The sequence below is a fragment of the Coturnix japonica genome, chromosome 15, assembly GCF_001577835.2.
Source record: "Coturnix japonica isolate 7356 chromosome 15, Coturnix japonica 2.1, whole genome shotgun sequence".
Lineage (NCBI taxonomy): Eukaryota > Metazoa > Chordata > Aves > Galliformes > Phasianidae > Coturnix > Coturnix japonica.
The window spans coordinates 3765018-3789415 of NC_029530.1; the positions used below are offsets into that span (position 1 = coordinate 3765018).

A 24398-nucleotide genomic window follows, 5' to 3' on the forward strand; every position below is an offset into this window, starting at 1 on the left:
TCTGTACCATTTTCCATTTGAAAAAGAGCAAGTTTTATCACTCAGTCTTTTCAGACACTCGTATTTCAGATTTATGGTAACAAGGTTGTAGTTAAAGGATGTGAAAAGTTGATTTCATACCTATGTTATAGATTTCAGAACTTCCGAATCTTACTCCATTTGGATTTAATGTACCGTCACTGAAAGTCACACACAAAACAAAGAGGCATTAAAACGTAATTACAGCTTGATCAAAAGGCCAAAACACGGCGCAGTTAACCAAGTTTCTTCACATTTCATGCAGTGAACACGCAGACAGCCACAGAAGAAACAGAATTTTAAAATACCTCAATTCTGTGCAAAAGGCCTTTTGCTCATTACAACTAAATTGCACAGAGAAATCCAGCATTATTCATTCCCATTTCCCCCTCTCGCCTCCTCACAGTAGCCCAAATGCAGGCTTAGTTCTTTCTCTTCTCAGCTTAGAGGTACACGCTGACACCAATAATAAAACAGGCTTCCTGGTACTTCATTGTACTGCAGTTGTGTGCCATTACTTCCCAGTTATTGATGGACTCGTGTTTCACACACAGCAGCCTCACACCTCACACCTGCAAGCAGGTCTGTTTGTGACAGGCCAGTCAGCTTCAACACAGTCACTCACCTCGATTTTGAACACTAACATGCAAATACAAGCATAAAATTCACCCCTACTTGTGATCTTCAATCACTCTATGATCTCTAACAATTCAATGGCTGCCTTTCTGTAATAAGGGTAGGTTTGCAAATTGTAAGGCCTGCTTACAGAAAGCACTTCCACCAACACACTGTACCTGCGCCCAAGCATGACGATTCCTCCCGTCTTGGGATTAATCTTGCAATAATCACCATGGGCCCAAACACCTGTGAGAGAATGACAACATTTTTAACAGCTGATTTCTCATTCTTCCACTTACAAAATGCATTTGTGTAATAACTCGAGCATCTTCTATTGTACAGCAAGAATCCTACTGCATCAGATGCACCTGAAGAGCCACCCACAGCAAATGCAGCAGTACTTCAATGCAATGTGGATTGCTTCTGCAGTTATCACTATGAGCTGGCACACACAAAAGCAGCTCACACACTGTGATCAAACCTGAGGTTATTTTATGATTGCTTCTTTGCTGCATCCTTTAGAAAATTGACAAAACTCTTCTCCAAACACCACATTATGAGGAAACAAAGAATCCTGCATAAAGGTAACAGTAATCCCGTTGGTCTGGTCTTTCTAGACCCATTTCTTGCACAATTCTGTGCAAGAAGCTCTCTGGGTTTGCACAATAGGTCTCAGCAGTTCACTAAGGAGCTTCTTATGTGTTCAATACCCTTGAAAACATAGAATCAAATTTGACTCTTCAGAGCAGAAATAAGTCTTGTATTATTTTTAAGGCTGAGACCACTACAGCAGGCTGTCACAAGCAGAAATACAAGACAGCTCTATTAAACTTTTCCTAAAGAAAAACAACCCTCAATTACACACATGCACATAAACACAATTTACCATCATTGCTGTTATAACTGTAAGCCTGTTTACAAGGAACACCAAGAAAGGAGTTTCACACAGAACCTCTGAACCATAGTTGTCTCATCCCAACAACTCTTCAGTGCTTTTCTACTACTTATTGCCAAACTCAGTCAGACCAACTTCCACATTCCCTCAGTCTTCCCATACGATTATCTCCTCCGCTCATCCCAACTTTTCTTGTGGTTCTACACTCCTATAAGCCCCTGTCCAGTGGGCAGGAGTGAGTACAGCATCGCCACTCTGCATATGCGAACTCTGGATGAGCAGAGTTCTCACAATGATTAGGATGAAAGCCTGTATGAATGCAGAATATGCACGTCTAAGGCAGCACATACCTAAGCCTCATGCAAACGAAGCAGCAGGCTATAGCACTTATCCCCTAGGATCCACTCCTGCCAGGCAGGAGCAGCCTGGAAGAGGTGCTGCAGAACTCATTAATGGAGGATTGCTCCCTGACCTATTGAGCACTTTTGCTTCATGCTCATGCCAAGCAGTTTATGTCTGCATTGCAGATTACCAAGCTGTTGTAGCCATATATCTGCCTAATGAGAGCAGGAGCAAAATAGGATTGAAGCTTTCCAGACATTCTTATTAAAGTGATTTGAATCCATATTTAAAACACTAGAAAACAGAGTGAGAATTATCAGATATGCCTTGGAGTTCTCATCCTTGCAGTCTCGTTTTAGAGCTGCACCTGCCTATCACTGAGCAAGAACAAACCTGTACCTTAACAGTAGCAGCAACACAGTCTTTACTCTTGGCCAGCTGGAGCAATTCCCAGCCCCTTTCATCACATACCTGGGAATTTTGAAAAATAAGCCTTCCTGTATTTGCTTCCATTTTCATCATTCCAGAAGTGCGTAGGCTGACAGGGAATGGGCTTAGTACAAACCAGCTCCCCACTTTCACCCCAAACGGGTTTTCCTGTTTACAAAGAAAAAGTTATTTTCTGCACTTCCCTTCTGTAAAGAACACAATAGCAAAGGAAAAAGCATCTTGTGTGTAAACAACAAGAGTAGGTGTTGATGTAGATATGAGGCAAAGGGTGACTGATGATCTTACAGTTTGTTTAATTCATGAACTCATCCCTACCTTAACTTCAGTAACTGAAGGACACTTACAGGGTAAGGACAGACTGGCATCCACAACAACGTTGCTGAATACCACACATACACACAGAGGCTAGAAATTGGCCCAAGGTGCTTTCTCAAGGTAATAGAAAAGCAGGGTTTTTTACATGTTTATTTTCACTGCAGCACTGCATACTCCAGATCTGACAAGATCCAGAATAAGGTTTTGTGGAACATGTTTCTATAGTGAAATCACTACTTAAAGCTGACTGTTAGCCATCTGATGACTGACACACTTAACACCATAACTGCTCTGTTTTGTAAGTGCAATAACATTTTGATAGTAGGTACCTTCATCATTCCATGCTTCCACAGCCATTCCAAGATTTCTGGCCTGAATTTCTCCTTTGTAAACCGGAATTGTAACATTCTGACCCATGAAACATGAAATTATGTCTGTCCCTCCTAAAACAGAAGAAGTCAGTAAGAACTCCAGAACATCAGACCACCACATTTGTAAAATGTTCCTAACCCACATCATGCAGCACAGAATAACAGTCAGTATTAGCATTATCATATGATTTCTCAGAACAGGTTTCTTCTCCTGCTTTGTGTGCATCTCTTTAACCACAAAAGCCTTTCATGCAGAGATATTCCTTAAGGCATAGCTTTTCTTCCAGTAGTTCCAAATCAGTGGGTTCTTCAACCTCATTAAAAAAAATCTGTTTATATATATATATATATAAAAATCTGTTTATATATATAAACATATGATGTTTATGAATGAGAAAACAAACTGGCCCAGGTGCACTGACTTCCGTATTCAAGATCATCTGGAAATCTTTTCTTGTTAGTTGAAGCTAATGAAAGCAAACTGTTCCACTCAATACATAGCTTATATTTCTTCTTCTCATTGGCAACCAAGGAGAAGGTAACCACACTCAGAGGATGAACTGTTCTCTCAATGAAAATAGGTATTGAGAACTCAACTGGAATGCTTACAGGGTTTTAAAGATGTAGAATTCTAAGACAAGATCAATACTGTTAGCTTTAGTTATCAAAACAGTCTTCCACATTTGAGACCATCAATGTCCATAGTAGTAAGTCTAAAATTCAGCACTACTCTTAGAGCAGAGTTAGAAGTGACTTCAGAAGCAGAATAGTCAGACTATAACATCAAACTAAACGAAGCTTAAAAGCCCTGGGAAAACTCAGCCTTCGTTTCAAAGCAGCATGAGGAGTTGTGAGGGACCTTCTACATACAGAAGTTGCCTCAGCCATCACTCCTCACAACAAACCACACAATATGTGGGCTTGATATTTCTCTAATTATGTAATTTACAAAAATTTGTCTGCAGTGCCAATTATGTGGCACAAAAGAATTGAAACAGGAGCACGACAAAACCTCTCTTAGAGACATTTCCTGCTGAAGTCAGCTGTTTTCAGAGCACTATGTTCTGTAGGTTAATAGACTTTTTTTCTTGATCTCACCCTGCTACCCCTAAGGACAGTGAGTCAAAATAAATGATCCTGCTTAAAAAAAAAAAAACAAACCCACAAAGCTAAAACACAACATCCACCATACCAGAAACATTCAATCTAAAAGCTTTTGTGTATCAGCTTCATTATGGCATATTGAATTACTCATATCTGCACTAGAGAGAATTAATTCTAGTTTAACCATACCCAAAAACCAAAAAGCTCCAATGCCCAGGTTTCCTAAACACACAGTAGCAAACAAGCAAAAAGGAAATATAAAGGAAATGAACAGAATTAAAATGCATATAGCATAGAAGCATCACCTGAAATGGATCCCAGGAGGACACTGCTCTTTATGTGTTTGTAGACATACTCATAGCTTTGAGATTTGAGAGGCGATCCAGTAGACAATATAGTATGGAGCGTCTGGAGATTGTGTGTTTCACCTTTAAAGGAGGAAATCCACAAATTAAGTTCAGGTTGAATCTTCGTAAGAGTTTATATAATCATTCAACACAACAACCCACAACAGTGGTGTAAGATTTGTTTGTGACAAGGGCTGGAACCTGAGAGGGGAGGCAGGGCAGAGGGTAAAAAAAGGAAAGAGATGCAATAGTTCACAGAAGCTTACATGGTTTTAAGTTTTTCTCTTCTAGCACACCAAGCCACTTTGCACCAGTTCCAAGGATGGTGATCCTAGAGAGAGAGAAAGAAGTTTTACATCTTTAAACACACAAAGATTCAGAAGGTTGGCAATCCCCACCGCAGTAAGCAGAGGCTAAAGGCGCTCCATGCATTGATTAGTCAAGCAATGAAGTCTCCTAGAGCATTCCTTTGAGCCATCAAAATAATTCAGATCACACGTCATTGCCGTAGCTTTCAAACCTTTAATTCTATCCTTAAATATTAAGCAAAGCTCTCCCACCTTCTGGAAAACGTTCACTTTCATTTACAAGAATTCTTAATTGCTGAACACTCCAAAGACATCACAAAACATTATAACATTTACTCCATTAATGGGGTATAATTGCCCCTGAGCTCTTTAACACAGATCTGCTGCCTTGTTACGCTATAACATATCAGAATGTTGCCATTTTGGGGCACAGTGTTAACAAGGAATTCACTCTGAAGACAGCAGTCAGTGATGTGCTCTGTAGATACATTTTCCATTCCCACTGATGAAAGCCTGAGCTGCAGATGTCTAACTGAACATGAAGCTTGGCCTGGCTAATTTAATAAATGAATTCCGTCACTGCAGTAAGTACATGCAGGGGGAGCATTCAGTATCTGGCTGTATGTATCCGTGAGAGGGGGGAAGATTCAGTGAGAATTCCTATTTCAGCTGCTTTTGGCTTCCCATTAAAATAGGATAATTCTATATTACAACAGCCAGTGCACGCATTAAAGTTGAGACATCACACTTAGCATCTTTAGAACATAGCAGACCATTCTGTCTCCCAGTTGCACATCACTGGTCTTTGTGCCAATGCAATCAGACCCAGAGCAATTACATTATATAGGACATTCACAACAACACCGAAGGCACCACGTTGAATATTTCAATTAATGTAATAAATAAAATACAGCTTTGAGAACGTTGTCTGTTTCGCATATTGGACAAATTAGAAACATGACACTCCTCATATCTGTACCCAGAGCAGTGGTGTGGAGAACAACTTGAGGGAAAAAAGAGAAAAGAGCTTTTCAATGCAATTTGAAGCAAAGGCTCTACCCCTTCCTACTCCATCAGGGGAAGTGCTAGCTGGATGGCTTTGCTGACCTTCAAGAAGCCTTATTCTCTGCTAATTCATTTTCTATCATAGCAATAAACTCACTCAAGAACGAGAGTAGAAGCAAACTAGAGTAAGGGATATGGGCTGAGTGCACAGAGCTTGGGCAACACATACATCAGTATAACCAAGTTAAAACAAGATCCTATCTTCACTCCAAAGGCAAGATGTAAGGTAGAACAGCACTTGAGATAATCACACCATTTCAGAAATGGAAAGAAAGCTATCCCGCTGTCATCAGGGATCCCTTTCTTCACCATTCAGGTGGATGATGGTGAGTTGAGAGGCTGCCAACCTTGGGCAGGAAGCAAGAAACTTGCTCCTTCACTTTCCATATAGCCCAATCACACCAACTAGCTTTACCCTTGTAAAAATCTCTTTACTGTATCTTATTTCCCTTCCGTGCTCCAGGTTACTTCTTGTTTTATAGATAAAAATACACGATGCTTCTCTCTGTATTTTTAAAATCTTCCTCTCCAGCATATGTAGAGATTAACCTGCTATTATTCCTTCCAAATGCTATATAACTGATGGGCAATCATTAAATTCACTTAAATAGATCTCTCACCGATGTCCACAGAAGTAATTCCTGCCGAGCAGCACATGATAGCATTTTTATAGCATCATCAAGAGAACCAGAGGAGAAGATGGAGCATCTTCAGAGAAGTGAGGAAATCTTAACATGTTAAAGCTTTTTTTTTAATATGTAACACATGACTGAGCTGGGAACAGACTGCATTATGAAGTACCACACAGATGGCCACCGCTTTTAGCACCAGATTACAAAAGTGAGACATGCAGACACATTTGAGATATCTTCACTTACTTTTTGGCATGTAGAAACAATGCTTAAAAATAAGCCATCTTATTTCCTGAGTCTACGCTTCTGCCTGTTCTAATGCTTTTTAGGGGTTTGGTGGGTAGGGGTGGAAAGTTGTGGGGTTTTTGTTTTTTTCCCCAAATGGATGCATTCAAACAAGATATTAACTTTTAGTTATAATAGCCAGAGACTAAATGACAGCTTTTAAATATTACATGGCACAAAAGACAGAGCAAAGTTTGAATTATTAATTATCCCGAGTCAGAAAGTCGGGCTTTTGGCATCCACCTTCTGCAACAAATTAATTTTAACTACCAACAAAAATTACACCCATTTCACTATAAAGTAACATCACTCAGATCTGCACTCCTTACAGCCCGTTCGAAAAATGGGTGAATTGCAAAAAAACCAAAGTTTAACCAGGGTACCCAGCAGCTAAATAGCAGCACAGGATTTCAGTTGTTTATCTGATCCCTGTTATTTTCCCAGGGTTGGGCAGAGGGCGCTCTGAGCATTGTTAGAAACGAAGAACTTCGTAACTAAGCAGGGAGAACTCAGCATTATAGATTAAAAAGCAAAATATAGAAATATAAGTAGCCCTGCTGAGCCTTTTCCAGTGAATTTCTGTCTTGAAGTCAGTATGTTATATTGAGTCACACGCTGGGCTGCTTGAAACAAAAGATTCTTAAAAGTTCTGAGTGTTCTGAGAAATTTCTCTTCAGGTTGCTCCCAATTACTACGTTTTGAAAAGGCTGCTCTTGAAAACTGATTACTGAACCAAAATCCTTTGTTTGCTGGGAACTCAAATGGTTGAATCCATTTCTAAATGATCAAACTCTTTGTCTCTTCTGCTCTCAAAGACTGTTTATAGTGTAAAATCTGAAGAATTTGTTCTACTCCACATCAAGAAAGTATCTTTAATGAGGTTGGTTTCATGTGAGCATTTTAACAGAAGCAAAGGCCATATCACTTGATTTAAGATTCTTCACCTACCCTAGTCTGTCAACCAAGTCCCAGAGCACATTTGGTGATGGAACTAGAGGAGATCCATCATACAGAACCACTGAAGCTCCTGTAGCAAGTGCAGTCACCAACCAGTTCCACATCATCCAGCCAGTCTAGAAAAGAGAAAATACCAAAATTACTTTCTATCTTTGTCAGCTACTGGTCCACTTTACTGGCAGTTTTACCATGGGACCAGGAGTACTCCTATCATGCAGCTGTAGAAGAGCCAAGGGCAAATAGAGAATCCATGGCTTCTTGCACAATCACCTGGCACAAAGCACGCCCCTTGCCCTTGTGCAAGATATGCTATCTACCCCTCCCATTTTCCTCATCCAAAGGTTTGAAACTGTTAAACCAGCACGTGAGTTTATATCTCTCTGCTGATTATCTCTAATTACATTGTTTAGAAATCAGAAAATAAAGCTGGAGCACTGATTCTCCTCTCACCTGTCCCAAGACTGGATCAGGTACACATTGCTAATGAATGCTTATAACATATTCTTATCTATTGAGATAGGGATTCCATATCTCCCTACACATATAGCTTATAAAGCATGAGTCACAATATGGAATGACATTAGGACAAGGTAATTATAATTCCTCTGCAGAAGTACTACAAACCAATTAGTGGTGTCAAAGTTCAGAAAGGAACACAAGGAAAGGCATGAGCTTTTCTTAGAGAAGACTGCAGAGTCATTCCATCACCACAACATCATTAAAAAAAGAGAACCACATTACTGAAGTGCTGCAAAGATCACTCAGCTTTATTCCTTCCCTCTGCTCAACTCAGATGTGCAAATTCTTCCTTCTCCATCAATACAGAACAACAAAAAAAAGCTCATCTTCGGTATGGTTAATTACAGGATGAAGGAAGGTAGAGCCCGTTTTGCAGATTAAATTGATGAGGCAGTTAGATCAGTGACCCTAAGAGACTGTAAAAATAAATTACTTTTCCTCACTAATTAGCTCAGAAACATTTAAACATTTTCTGACGAAAGGTCAAACTTTTCACCTGACATTTTATTTATATATTTATGTAAAAGCCAGTCAAACAGGGCAAGAATTAACAGTACATAAAAGTGAGCTTGGAGGTTTGTAGGAAAAACTCTCCGACTTGTAAGGAAAATGTATTAAAGGCTTTTTAGAATTGCCTCAAAGCCACACTTGCCGTTGTGTAGTACATAATGATGTCATTGCTGGTCATGTTGCCATGAAGGATGTGTTCCTTCAGATGCTGTATTAGCGTACCCTGAAAAAAGAAAAGAGAAGAAAAAAAATTAAGTTTACATAGAAAAAACAACCTGACGGTACACTAAAAAACTAATCTGTCAGTCCTTCACAGGATGCACTCCAGGATTACAGACAACCATTTCCTTCTAACCACAGCTAAAGTAAATTCCAGGGCCTATCTAAAGCAGCAGCAATTGCATTCTCCATTTTCTCACATAACTTTTCAGCCTTTCTCATTAGACCTCAGCAATTCCCAGTGCACATCACTTGTAATTTGTGGAGTAAACAGCTCTCTTCTCTTCCAACTCTGTCCACTCAGAGTTGCAGAATAGTCCATGCAGGCTATAATTTTCACAGTATGGCTTCACCAGTCAGATTTGCCAGGTAGATAAGCAGGAGGATTTCATCTTCAGTACATCCAGACAGCTTGGAGGGACCTACAGCTGCTATAAACTGCAGCAGCTATCATTTATTATTCACACAAACCAACTTTCCCATTAACTCTCAGGAAACAAAAGATATAACCATACATATACCTTGTAAATATTGAACCCACTAGCAGTGTGGAAAAATCTCACTGTTTAAAGCATCAATATTAACAATGAAATAGTGAAATCTCTTCTTTCCACTTTTGTTTGAGACCCAGCTGTACTTCCCCAATCATTAACATGTGATATGTCAGGCCAAGGAAGTTTACAAACTGCTTCACTACATCAACTGCACTGCAGTGAAACAACTTGCCTGATTTTAAAATCAAGTGGATTTGCATTTTTTATCCATTGATGCAATGAGTTGTAACCTGTAAATGCAATGAAATTTATGCTAAAAGAAAACAGATGACAGATAAACATTTGAAATGAAAAAGTCATGAGGACAGCACAAACTTTGGGAGAGAAGGCAGAAAACATTCAATAAAACTAAAGAATTAAATCTGATTTTTTCTCTGGAATGAGGTCCAACTTCACCTGCTACTGCTTGAATAGACAATGCTGCCATCTAGCTATACACCACTATTATCTACATTTAAAATGCTTATATTTCAGATACAGAAATGTTATGAATAACTTATTAGCTTTGCCAGAAGAAATCCAGGTGTTAATGTAAATATTCCATATGCCCATTACCTCTGGAAGAGCCACACCAAGTAGTGAAACTGAGAACTAAATTCAATTTAAATGACATTTTGCTTTCTTTCTCTCCATTTAGTTATTACTTTTCCACAATTCTGGAACCAAAGCAAAGGTGGGTTTTTAATTTTATAATGACTTTAGGCAGAGGCCATGAACAATTCCCCAAGGAAAAATAACCTGGTAACTCTGATTAAAAAACGTTAATGTACTCCAGTAGAACACAATAGATCAGAAGCTTACAGCCTAACATGCTCCCTCATGCTTACTTATTCAACTTGTTTCCTTACAATGCTTGCAATGCATCTTAAGCATTTAGGATTACAAGATGTGTCTGGAAGCCCACTGGTCTGGATGTCTTCACTAGGCTTAACATGCAGCTAATACAGGGCTGAACATCTGGAGTGGGAAAGATCAGTCAGTGGGCACTGAGGCTCCTGAGTCACATCATCAGCACATGAGGATCAGTGCCGAGAAGTGAGGTAGCTCAGAGAGCAGCATCTCGTGGCTGCTGGTCTCAAATCACAGCATTTTGTTCATTGAGATGAGGAGAAGGGGCAAAGCTACGAGTGAGCCAAGCAGCTACACGGATAAAACAGGAAGAGTAAACTCTTCAACAGAGAGAAATCCTGTTGGCTAATCCACATCTGTGGTTTTCATCTCCCAACTGCTTATCACGCATCACTGAACAAAACACCTGCCCTGTTCTTGCTAATTCATTTCTGCAAGTATTTAACCAGTCTGAAGCCAACACAGCTTCAAAACAGCTGTCAGACTTCAAAATGCATTTCCTTCTTCCTCCAAACATAGGACATGTGTCCCAAAGGGACCATTTCACATGTCACACACTGCTTGGTATGATCTCCTATTGCTGCTGTAAAGGTTTAAGATGCTGTTACAGGGGGAAAAAAAAAACACAGCACAGGGAATTATCTGTAGATAGCATAACTGTATAGGGAAGACATACCCCTGCTGAATGAACCATGCATTTTGGTGCCCCTGTTGTGCCTGATGAATACATGATAAATAGAGGATGACTGAAAGGCAGCTGTTCAAACTCCAGCTGGGGTGCCTGGTCTCCTTTCCCAGCAGCAAGAAAATCTTCTAGAAAGACACTGCACAAGAGGGAGGAAAGGGAATATATCAATGTTTGTGTGTTTTCTTTTAAAGCATTACCCCAACCCATATATAAGTCTAGCTCCTTACCTGGTAGCTCTTTTATTATAAACTATATACACAAACAATACATATATTAATTTTTAGATGTTATTATCTGTTTAAATTGCTAACAGCTCACTCTGGAAATGAGTGTCTATATGTTAATCAGTGCTTCACTTAAAAAAAGGAGCAAGGTTATGTATAGACCATAAAACAGATTACAGTGTGGGTATTATTAAGATACTGGCAGCTCTGCCTACCATCCTGATAGAGCCAAGAAAAGGCATCTCCTGACCAAAGCAGTTTGCAATGACATACAGAGAGGCAGAAACTGCTGCCTAGCCAACCTCCTTTGCATGCAGAGAGCAATTCAGTTCAAGCCTTGGTCACCTTTAGTATGGGGACTGTGGCCCCAGATTAAATGCCACAGTCCCTGTGATTCTTAAAGATGAAAGAACTGTCAGAGTAAATGAGGGAAAGAAAGAATGGAAAAATTCAGATCAATTTTCTTTTTCCCCCCATGCTTTTTCATCCATCCCATGACACATTCTTGACTTGGAAGGGAAAGATCATGAGGAACTTAATGCTTTCATCTGAGAGCTATTAATACCAACAGGTGGTTAGTGGAAACAACACACCTACAGCAACATAATACCTATTTGCAATATGGACCCAACTCAAGAAATCTGGCTGAATCCTAGCTTTTACAAGCTGAAAAGGTCACACGTTTTCAAGAGATGGCAGCATTCATCCCTAGCTCAGAGATTCACAGCTCAAAAGCTCCCATTACCTGTTTGGAATCTTAGAGATATCTATAGTTTCTCTTGATGAGACATATGGAATCACCACCACTTTTTTTAAATCTGGAAGCCCTGTAAGGAAGAAAAAAAATATTGCCCATATTCAGTTAGATAAGTCTTTGCAATCCATTTGTATCACACAGTGTAATACCCTATTACAGAAATAATTCTGATGTACAGAGTATTCAAATAGTTTTAGACAAAGAAACCCCCCCAAAAAGAATCTTAAGTGCAATTATTGCCTGCCTTAAAAATAAATAAATAAGTGTAAAAATCAAGTTTCAGTGCTGTAAAACCTCTTCAGTTTTCTCAGCAGCTCTTCACATAGGCATAAAAAAGCATTAACAGCTCCTGTTCCCCCACTCAGATTGCCAGTTAATGTATGCTGATAGAGCTATCAACAGATTGAAACTAAGCTAGCAAAAGACCATGTTAAAATCCTGCAAAAAAAAAAAAGTTTCTCCTCATATCAGCTCTGCAACTGTAAGTGGCCAAAAAGATACTATAAGGGAGCAAGGACAGCAACAAGCAGTCAAAGGTGTTTTTAGTGACAGTGGAGGCTTTGAGTGCATGCAATTATGGTATAAGATACATGGTATGCAGTGAAATACCTTTTACCACACTAAGCAGCTTTTCCAAGTGGTTATGTTCTTTGCCATTATATACAACAGCTTCAACAGAGAAGATGAGCTTAGGCTGAATTTGAGAAAATCTGTCCAGCACACCCTAGGGACAAAGATAAAAAAACAAGTTAAAAATGAATTACTAAAACAAAACCCACTCTATGTTGAATTTCAGCATTGTTTCAAGCCAGGAGCAAGGACAGGACTTGACAGAATCATGAAAAGACTGTTTGACCCCGTCCTTCACTCACACCAAGATTTTCAAGGTGTAACATAATTTTAACTACCTATTTCATGTCTCTGACATCCATCAAATCATCTCTATTAAACTTCTTTTCAAGCTGAGCAAGTCAGGGTTGCAATAAAATAACAACAAATAAGTCTAGTGCAGAAGTATGGAGGTCTGAGCACAACTGATCTCCATGTTGCCTAGTGAGGAAAGCTCAGTGAACATCACACGTGAGGTCTGGGGGTACCATTAAAGATGAATAGCAGCTGTCTCTGCTGAATGTCACTTTAACAGACTTCTTCCTCAATCACTTGAAGAAAAATGCTTTCTACTATGCAGAAAAGCCTAAATACATACACACAGTGACAATGCGCTGACACCTAACTATATCAATTACCTCTAAAAAATCCCCAGGTTCAGTAACCGAACAGGCTTTTAATAAAGCATTAGCACATTAGCCAAAGATCTCAGAAATGTAGGTTAACTACAAACATTAATCCCCAAGGGAGTACAGAATCAAACTTCCATCTGTCTTAGGTATGTTAGCATGCTCACTCCTCTGTAACAATTTGGAAGGGCTGATAGATCAATTTACACAAAGCGTGCACATGTATGTGTGTATACACAGATATACACCCCAAATCCAAGCTGCCTGTTTAAAAACCAGAGGAGTAAGGGTACTCTAACAGAGGAATGGAATCTGAAGAGAAGCATGGATCAGAAACAGAGGTGACAACAATTCTCAGGGTCTTACTAATCTTGCTAACATAACCAGTCAGATTCATTAGCACTGACAGGATCAAATCCCACGGGGCAGTTTGGTGTGATACAAAGGGAATACAAACAGATGGAACGTGTAATTGCTACACTGGAACTTTAATCCAACCAGATGGCTCAGCAAGGAATTGCTTTCATGAAAAGCTCAGGTACATCAAATATAGCTCATTCTATTCGATGGGCCTCAAACCCCGCACTAAGTATTGCGAAGGACCCTATGAATTAAGCCCTTTGTTAAGCCTTACCAAAGGCTCCTCACACATTTCTAAGAGCAGATCTTCCTTTTAAACTCACATATCCAGCAACCTCTTATGTGCACAGGCCAAATAGAAGCACCTTCTTGTAAATGCACTTAAATGAATAGCAAGACCAAGAGAAATGAAGCTCGAGCTGCCAAGGGCAGTATTCTGTGTGGGAGGAAACTCACTGGTTCCCTGACAGCACGCATCCTGAATGCTTACAGTCTATGGATGCACAGCATTCGGGGCTTGCACTGTGTAGGCAGCTCCAAAAAGAAACAGTGCTAGAATTCAGAAAACATATACACAATTGATTGGAAGTGCTGAAAACATGACGCTATTTCCCCAAATACAAAACTATCTTCATTTAAGTTAATGAGACTAATGCAAGCTCACAGGAGGAAAACCTATTCCTTTGGGTAGGAGTCGATCTCCCTGAGGACCTCTTCTGATCTGCTGAGATTTTAGGGTTTGAATTCAAGCCAACATACGCTGCCAAGCCAAAGGAGGATAAATGATATCGATAGCAGTGCTGCTCCACAGCTAAGTTTCATTAGAAAATCCTATCACAAAGCCAAAATAAAGCCAGGTGCTGAAAATAACAGCACATCAGCATGGACAAAAAGCAGAGCAGGACTCTGTAACACAAATGAAATGAACAACCTTCCTGCAGATGACAGATGAAATCACACTGAAACAAAATCCTCCATACTGTCATTTTCTACGCAAGCAGAAAATGTTTGTAGAACAGATTGATCATTACATGCCGCATTGATTGATTTATTTATTTTTTAATCATTTTTCTTTCCCAATGGCAGAACCTCAACTGCAAACTGACAGCATGCTGCTGCCCTCTAGTGCTAACCCACAGACAGCAGCTCCATGCATTTAACCAGCCACTGGGATCACGAAGTGAGATTGAGGGCACACATTGCCTAAGAACTCTGGTAGCTTCTGCATCCTGCAGTGTACAAACAGCGTGTTTTCCAAATACTTACCTTCAAACTATGAAAACAGATGAATCAGCATTCTATTTTAAAAGCAGTTTGTTACTGTTTATGGTGTGCTATCCAAATGAAGTATAACCAAACCTTCCAGGGCATGCTGTAACGTCTGTTTGGGTGTCATGACAATTTTTAGCCTTTTTTCTCTATTTTTTTCTATTATTTATTTTTTTACTGCCATCTGAAAAGGGTTTTTTGCTTCCCTTGGAGCAGCTAGAAAAAAAAAGAATCCGGTGTGCTCTGCTGTGCCACAAGGTGGCAGTAAGATTAAAGTGAACAGCACCCAACTGCCACTAATTCGTTCTATGCAGTTCTGTCCAAAACAAGGGCAGCTTTCCTGGAATGCACAATAGGGCTACTCACATTAATGCCAAAGTCTGGTGATGTTGAACTCCAGATAGCACCAATACTCGCCGCAGCCAGCATCGCTTCTACTGCATGAATGCTGTTTGGTAAGTAACCTATGGTGGAATTTGAAGGGTTAGAGATGGAACAAAACAAACTATCAAAGTTTATAGGAAACATTCTGTATATAATAACCAGCTGGCACAGATGAAAAATGGAAGTCGTAGCCTGAAGCATTCTTCAACTCTGCAAGTTTGCCACACAGTCATACTGCCCTCCTTCAAATCCATACAGTTCATTCTTGTATCACTAATTTCCATTTATATTTTATTATATATTATATATAATTTCCATTTATAAAAAGTCTTACCACAGTTTTATACCTACGGAATTACTTCCAATTTACAAAGGTTTTTACTTAATTAATGAGATTCCCAGGATAAGAAGGTGACATACCAAAGAGAGGAGCTAAGAAAGTCAGTTTATCAACTAAATAGGTTACACAGAGACACTGCACCGGGTAAAGCACAGTGCAAGTCAGGGTATTAGGAACACGGAGGGACACAAAGCAAGAGGGTGACCAGTGTTTTCTTCATGTCTTTCCCTTACATTTGAAGTACATTTATGAGCAGAAAATCAGCTTCACACAGCTGAGCTTTGTCTGGTGGAGACTACCAGAATCTTAAATAGAAACAAGCAAAACCGGAGTCTTAACTGCTAAGGGAATACGGTGGGACAAGTCCTGGAACATTCCTACACAAATGGAACTCCTCAGCTTTCAGGTGACTTTATTAAAGCACACAGAAACCAAAGTCAAGTCAGACTTCCAATGGGTTCAATGGGAGCAGCCCTCAGTGCTGTGCCAGACTGACTCAACCGATCAGAGTCCAACCCACAGATCAACAGCAGACAGCTGAAATTCACACTGAAACCACCCTAATGCAGATCAAAGACCTGCAGTTTCAGATAATCCTTTTTAAGCAGCTGAAAGATGTCCAAGTACTTTAAAAAGGTAAACGGCAGGCCTAGTTATTTGGACATCTAATTAGAATTCAGTGTTTGAAAGCAAACTCAAACAGCCTTAAAAATGCATTGGAAGCCAGAGCTACAAGTGTTGAGCACAGGGAGATCTTGGAGTTCTGGGCAAGCTGCAGCACTGCAGAAGCATCTGCCAGGCAGCAGAAACTCAGTAGGGTCAGCAAGTTCCCAGGGAGAGACACCCATGGAGGTTTATGGAAGTATTTTTTCAGGACAGGAACTAAATCATAGATCTTAACAGCAGTTTATTACATTTTAAATTCATTGAGTAAGAGGGTGCTGAGTTTGATTCTTGTCCATTTGCCTACTCAGCTTGAAAATCTATTGTAAACTTAGAAGTATGAGGTTAGAATTTTCTTCGTTGTGATTCAAAACCTGTGAAACCAGTCTTTCAAACCAGCCTGACAATTCAATGAGCTGCTGCACTTTGCTTTTGGGAGCAGCAAGTCGGAAAACAGTGTTAAGATTTGGGTCCAACAGTTTACTTAGAACAACTGAATGAAAACCTCATCATTAGAATGCAAATTACTCCCTAGAGCTGTGTACAGCTTCTAGTGCTTTGTTCAGGGAAGTTCTTATGTACAGCAAAGTCTCAAAGTCCATAAAGGCACGTCTATTTTGCTATCACTTTGTTAGGGCCAAATATGAAGTATGGTATCCTAAGACTTGATCACTGTTTTGTTTGTTTTTTAAGTTAAATCTCTTTCCTAGAATACTAATTTGAAGTGTGTGAGCCATTCATACTGAACCACTGATTGTCTCACAGAAGCATTTTTTAACTGTTAATACGTAATTCCACTGAGCCCTTTTTGGAGGGGGTTTTGCAGTAGTATGCAGCCCACATAAGCACAAGAAGCCTCTTCAGGCTTCAGAGCTGTTTGATTACCTTGCCAGAGCTTACAAGCATCACTTACTACAGGCACGTTCTCCTCACTCTACACAAGCCCACAAGGCAAGAACAAGTCTCTGCACATTATGGTGAGCCAGGCAATTAAATCATTACCCCCATTTGTCAGATGGCTTCCAAGTAGTGTTTGAGCAAATCAGCCCAAACTGCCAAAAGGTATGAAGCATGTAAAGCAACTTACTCTGCATTCCTCCACCTCTATCAGTAAAATAGGTGACATCTGTGGTCCAAAAATTCTTGGCATTGTCATGCTGTGAACACCTTCCCTGAAGGCACCCAATGGCCCAGAGCAGAGAGAGCACTCAGCAGCACAGGCATTTCTAGCTGTCTGAATGAAGAAAGTACAGACCTGGCACCAAAGATGTACCACAAACCTTAGAAGAACACGCTGGGAGGAAGTCAGGAGCCACAAGTAAACACCCCCCCTGCGGCTCGTACTACTCTTCTACATTAGCTCACAAAGTCAATTCAAACACCAGCCTCCCAGCTTCTCTTCCTGACATTACCGTAAGATTTTGTACTCCTGCAGGATTTTGAAAGGGTCATCCCACCTAGCATTACTGTGGCCTGAGACTATTAGTAACATGCTAATCTTCTTCCAGATCTAGCTTTAAAACCCACGTAAGCAACCAGGGCTAATGCAGTTACTATAGATAAATTACCAGCTCTAAACAATGTAACTCATTGATGTTTTGTTAAGGATTTTTGTGTGAACACATGGGGAAGATTAGTTGGCTGCATAGCTGACTTGTACGAGGACAAAGCTGGCTATGGGATAATAGCAGCAGAGTATCTGGAGACTGATAACACAGACACAGTTTTACTTGATTCACTCTGCAGACATTGCTATTTGCCAAGCAGATGGCCAGTGGGAGACCACAAGCACTTCACATTTGGATTTGTGTAGCTTGGATTAGCTATTGTATCCATCTCCTCCAGCTGTTTAGGCATCATGGACAATATTGCAATGCATCTTTCAAAGAGAGACGTTACACTACGCATCTGTTTCAATTATGTTTACTATTAAGTGCCATCTCCTCAGAGATGGAAATGGAAAACTAAAGAAATCAGGCTGAGAAAGTGCTGACATTGCTGCTTGTCCACCCACACTCACCCACCTCCAACTTAAACTGACTATTGCTGTCATGATGCAACCATAAACTGTACTGATCAAACTAGGGGATATGTCAAGTAATGAAAAGTTAAACTAGTCTTGGAGGTGGTAAAGAATGGAAATCAAATTCACAAGGAAAAAAAGCCATAATGGTCCTGAATGACCCAAACAGCTCAAGACCTTCAGTAATTTTAAGAGAAAATGGCAACAAAGGGCATCAGAACTTGGCAGGCTGAATAGGAGTTGCACAACTGAAATAAAATCAGTAGAATATGTCCCTTCCATTTTAGCTGATTTTTCCAGACACAGTGAAAGCACGCCCCTTATTACACTTCTAGAAGCTATGTGAAGAATCGCACTTTATGCCATCTGCCAAATTTCAGAAGAAATCAGGCCCCAGCAGCTTTTGGTAAACACTGGAGAGCTTCATCTTTGATACCACAAGGGGCTGTAGGACCAAAGCCTTCCCACCCTACGCTTCTCTCTCTCCTCATGTCAATGTGGGGTTTGGAAAACAACCAGTAGATTCAGCCTCCAACTGTGAAGTCACATTTCAGCTCTCCCAAGGACTGTCTGTATCCTCTGGCAAATAAGAGACACACATGAACAAAGTTGAGACCCACTTTAATGTGTGTGTATGTATGTGTTTGTGCATGTGTAGCTCAATTGCTGTTAAAAGCCCCACCGGATTTCTTTCAGATGGAAGCTCTCCCTGGATAGGGGCCATTATCCAAGGCAATGCGTGCTTGCTTTTTTTTGTGTTGATTGTTTTAATAACTGCAACCTCACTGCATTTTGCACCTCCTCTTGAAATAACCAGAAGACCGGTTTCCCATTGGAGCCAATACATGTATTTTCTCCTCTGAGAACAGGATGTTGAAGCGTACAGTTGAATCCTACCTTTCATATGCAAGGAAGCATTGATATTAATGATGAATTGTCAACAGAAACTTGGAATTGCTACCTTCTGCAAGCACACCAAGGATTCTTTTTGATTAAAATAAGCAAAGAGGTGAGTCAACTGCCAAAGCAAATAAGATTCAGAAGTCAGCCAGCCTCCCATTGCGCTGAGCAAAATATGCTCATTAACTAGTAGAAATTGTTGTTGAAGTTATGATAATAGTAGTAATAATCATGCTAATAACATTGACTGCAATTACATTTAAATAGCACATTTTCTCTTCTCCAGCTACAGAGAATAATTCTCCTGTATGTTATAAGAGCTGAAGTTCTATTTGCTCACATGGTTTCAGACAGAGGCCGTTGCTCCTCAACAAGATGTCAGGTACAAATACGATAATGCTAAGATTGAAATGGAAACAAAACTAGATACTAAATTCTTAATTCAGGCAGATCTTCCTGACTGTGATGGATGGTTCATACTAGATTAAGGACTCGATTCTATGAAAAATAGAAAGCCCATAGCTGTGATAATTAAATGTTCAGTTATAAGCTCTGCAGAATATTCATAACAAAGTATGAGATATCTGGAGTGTATTTTACAACCATGTTTGTAAATCATATTTATGGATGTAATAAAAGATCATAATGCATGCCCTGCTGGTTTTGAAGACGTGGGCTCAGGTTCAGGTTTATAACATGCAACAAAGCAAAGCAAGTAGTTTCATCACTTTGGGTTTGCACCATACAAGAATTTACAAAGACTTAGGACAGTTGCCAGGCATTGCTCAAACAACGTGTGATCCCAGCAGTAAGATGGATAAGCACATCAACACAAATACCAGGTAGGCGTCAGGGAGCTTCAAGGATACTGCAGTTTTGATTTGCACCACAGTAATAGAACCACAGAGTGTGTTACGGGGTATACAAAGTGTATACACAAAGCAGATCAAAAACGATTCAGAAATGAATGGACTCAGGCCAGCTTCAGTAATGCCTGTATACTGTACAAGCTGTTCATAAGAAAAAGACATTTATATATGGAAAAGTCTGTATGAGTCTTAGGACTGAGAATCTTAAATTACTCCAGAAAATACTGTGAAGAACTGAAAGCATCCCATGGCTCCAAGTGCTAAGCCTGGAGCTGGGATGACTTGAAAAGCTACTGCTTATCAGCCATTCACTACCACCATTCTGATGGAAGTCCCTGCTCCCAGGAGCACTGATGGCACAAAGTAGCACACATCTGTTCCTCAAGAACTACAGTGCATTACCTGGGGCTGTAGGCACTGTAATTGCCAGCTGGCACCACAGCACACAACCTGGCATCCTCATCTCCAAGGCTGCCTCAGTGTGACTTTGCTGTACCCGGTGAGTCAAAACTCAGCTAGACAAGCAGCCTCCAACACTTTGCTCCTATGGAGCACTTATGAAGCAGACCTTAAAAAAAGCTATGAATGAGGTATTCTCTTTCTCTGTACAGCACTTAACTTCCAGGTTAATCCAAGTTCCTTCTCTCCAGAAGCAAACATCATACCAAATTAAGGAAACGGCTCTTTTACTTCTACACTTAGTTACTATGAAATGAAAATTCATAACCAAGTGTTTATAGTTCTGCTACATCAAAAAGTTTTACCTCCTCTTCTTAAAAATAAATAAATAAATACTTACCCACAACTCTGTCTCCTGTTTTTACTCCCATCTTCCTCATGGCTGCAGCATACAGAGCTACGGCTTGTCTCAGTTCTTCAAAAGTCACTTTCAAGATTTCTTCCTTGCCTTCCTCTGAGGAAACAAGATTTATTAAAGCAACCAGTCAGAAAGCATACAGTACTGAGCCTTTGATTTGGATGGGAATCCAGCATCAGTAATATTCACTCAGTAGACATGAGAAACTTTCTTATAAATTGGAACATCCAGCTGAAAATGCAAGCTGTTCACCAGAGATAGGGGTGTTCTCAGATAGCATTCAAAGCAGAGCACACCTACCAAGGCTCCTTTCTAAACATGGAAAGAACAGCTTCATTCTCCCTTCTTGCTTCACTTTCTCATTAGGTCTAGAAAGTGGTCATAAGGTATTAACACCTGTCTTATTATGCCGGGTTGCCGATGAGAAAAATCACAGGACTTTCAGTATGTGGTATGCCAACATACCACAGAGCAAATAAACTAAACTGGACTATTCACCTCTGAGAAGGTCTGCAGGGTGTTTTCATTCCTACACTGGACATCAGATGGTACATAAGTGGTTAATAAATCACTCACGAAACAAAACGAACAAGTTAAACATCATGAAAAGCAAAGCTTGCCATCTTAAAGGCCCTGTAATTCTTTAGCTTGAGTTCTCCAAACCATCTGGCCCACCCTGTTTCCAGTATTGAGTATTCCTCATGAAAACACAGATCAAGATGAATGCAACACAAAATGCACTGTGTGCTGCAGTACAGCAGGGCTTTGCAGAACAGCTCCAGTTGTTATGCTGCTTTCCATCAAGCAGCAAACAGCCTTCTTAATCTCTTGATTTCTTAGACCTCTGCTCAAGTAAATGTAGTCCTAAGAGAGCAGGTGGTGCTGGGGAGCAGCACAGAAGGCAATAGAGCATAGTTTATAAACTGAGCATCTTATCTACAGACATTGTGCTCCCCTAAAACAACAGGGAAGAGGACTCTGATCTTTCTTCATGACAAATGAAGGCTTAGGAAAGTCATATTTCTGTTCCTGTGCTCTATCAGACCCACACAGCTCCCACAGGATCAACCCCCAGTGATTTCAGGAGCCCGACACAGGTTCCTTAAGCACCACTCTGACCTAGCAGTGATTGGTTAATGAAAAATACCCTTAAGAGACCTTAAGAAGATTAAATACAGCAGGTCATGTAAAGAAGTGCAGGTGCAAGTCTGTCCCTTGCAATGAAGTAAATGCATTCACTCTACTCGGGCACTGACACGCTATTCAGCTGGAAAAGAATTTTGCTCCTTTTGGTATCATCCCCTATGATTAAGTTACACAAAGCACAGAGCAAAATCCACCATTTCCTAACAAGAAACGAGATCTATATGGACAACATAAACATACATCAAACCAAATAATTCCACCAATAACTTAAACTACTGGTATTTAACTCTACTTTTTTCTAAAATCGCAGCATGCCTAAGTTAATACTGAGAAAAAAAACTTCTTTTACTTCACCAAGGACTTTTCTGAGCTATCTGCATTCCCAGAGCATGTCTTCCCTTTTTTTTATGAGCTGCACCACCCATATTCTATGGACATGACACCTTTACTTCCTTTTCTGCTCACCGAATCCAGTTTATTGCAAGCTTTCATTGAAAGCAGGGCTGCTTTATAAGGCCTATAACTCCCATGAGTTATAAATGCATACCAGAAAGGCATTAATTCATACTCACTTGCTGCATACAGGGCGATTTTGTCATTGTCTTTGTGCTTCAGGAGATTTTCTGCATAGTTCAGGCGGCTTCCTTTAAACCACTCTGGGACATCTGCAATGCTTTTGGATGTATCAACCACCTGGAAAAAAGCATTATACAGTCAAAACCAACACTGTAATATCTCTTTGTGTTGAAGACCATTGTACAACCGTTAGCTGGTTTGCAGATGGCCAACACCAGAACTGTAATTAAAGGCCTAGAAAAATTAAGGATTTGTCACCAAAGAAAGCCATCAGAAGAAAAAGACTGGAAACATTCCTTGCTGATGGACCCACCTCCAGACCAGCCTTAAACATACAAGTGAAACAAAACAACAGCCAGACTGAGAGACTCATGCAAGCTGCCAGCACTGAAGTACTCCACAGCTTCATTCAGAGAGCAAAAGCTTCAGCAACCTGCACAAGTCACATCACAAACTGCTCACAGTTCTACCATCCTTGATTTGTTTGGTGTTCTCCCAAGATCTGGCCCAATAACCCCGTGTTGGGTAGCTTCCAACTTAGGAAAAAGGAATATGAAGAATTGAGAAACAGAACACACAGAAGTCATAGTCAGCTGAAACAACAACTCCCCATCATGTCTTTTAGTCTCAAATATTAAGTTGCCTGTTATTAAGTTGCAGGTAAGCATAGGCCTTTAAAACCTGTGCCTTTACATGCCTTTGTCAATATGCCTTTACAACCCTGTGTCAAACCCAGCCACTGTGGTACCTGGGTATAAGCACAACTTGAGCTCCTCAACATATTTTTTGCTGCTTGCTGGTAATACCTCCTATTTATTAAGTGGGAGATCATTCCTAGTTCTAGCGTGGATATGGAAAGTTTCACAACAGCCCTTTTATTCACACCTCAGAGTCACACAGTGAATGCTTTGCAAGTTCTTGGGAAAGGGAAGAAATTGTATTCTACAGTATTGCTAGCTGCAATCCCCATTAAATGAGGACCATTAAGTCTTGACTCTTAATTACAGCAGAAGCATAAAAAGCCAATTTATGAGGTTAGGCAAACATGGCAACTGTCAGCTGCACTCCCACATCCAGGTGCTGTTCTGTAACTGCTCTTCACAGCACTCACCACTTCCTTGGCCTCAGCAGTAAGAATAAGCACTGTATTGCAGTATCCAACCATGTTTCTCCCACATGAAATGGTGTGCTTGCTACAATATCACCACCCCACAGATTGTGTTTACCCTAAGCAGAGATTACACCTTCGAGAATACATTTAACCATTATAATGAAAAACAATCATTGCCCTGCACTGTGTACATGTGATATTCTGTACAACCTGAAGAGCAAAGCAGCATATCTCATGAAAAGCAAGAGCAGATACCAAAAGCAGCCCTTCCACATGGAGGACAGCAGTCAGGCACTTCCCACAGGAGAAAGACCATAAGTTTAAGCTACATTTCTCACTTAAAAACCAACAGCTACTTGCAATTTGATATAATGGCAGTGCTGCCACATCAGGATAGCATCATATGCTTGAGTACCTTTGTTCTTACATAAGTTATACAGATACGCAACTCCTCCACCAAGTTTCAATAAAACACTGGCTGCCTGTGTTATATACAACACTTTATTGTTTTCCAAGAATGATTTACAGAAGTAGGGGATGTTTTACTGGCAAGGAATAAGAGTCAACTCTCGTTTGTGAAAACTTTTATTCTGCTCAAATCATAACACCTATTTCCACTGAGCAACAGGGATCAAGCAGTGGGGCAAACAAAACTTTCCAGCTCTCAGCTATCAC

General features: G+C 40.2%; 1 protein-coding gene across 1 annotated transcript in view; it reads right to left on the minus strand.

Annotated features, from left to right (window-relative positions):
* Window positions 1-24398, minus strand: part of AACS (acetoacetyl-CoA synthetase) — a 33036-nt gene that overhangs the window by 5018 nt on the left and 3620 nt on the right. Inside the window, exons 3-16 of the mRNA XM_015878361.2 lie at window positions 22609-22729; window positions 20873-20986; window positions 15261-15358; window positions 12637-12751; window positions 12016-12097; window positions 11035-11182; window positions 8879-8959; window positions 7699-7823; window positions 4727-4791; window positions 4419-4541; window positions 2968-3081; window positions 2345-2470; window positions 813-882; window positions 121-179 (exon numbers count right to left, since the gene is read on the minus strand). Of these exons, the coding sequence (XP_015733847.1) occupies window positions 121-179; window positions 813-882; window positions 2345-2470; window positions 2968-3081; window positions 4419-4541; window positions 4727-4791; window positions 7699-7823; window positions 8879-8959; window positions 11035-11182; window positions 12016-12097; window positions 12637-12751; window positions 15261-15358; window positions 20873-20986; window positions 22609-22729 (1441 nt within the window). The remainder of the gene's footprint in view (window positions 1-120; window positions 180-812; window positions 883-2344; window positions 2471-2967; window positions 3082-4418; window positions 4542-4726; window positions 4792-7698; window positions 7824-8878; window positions 8960-11034; window positions 11183-12015; window positions 12098-12636; window positions 12752-15260; window positions 15359-20872; window positions 20987-22608; window positions 22730-24398) is intronic.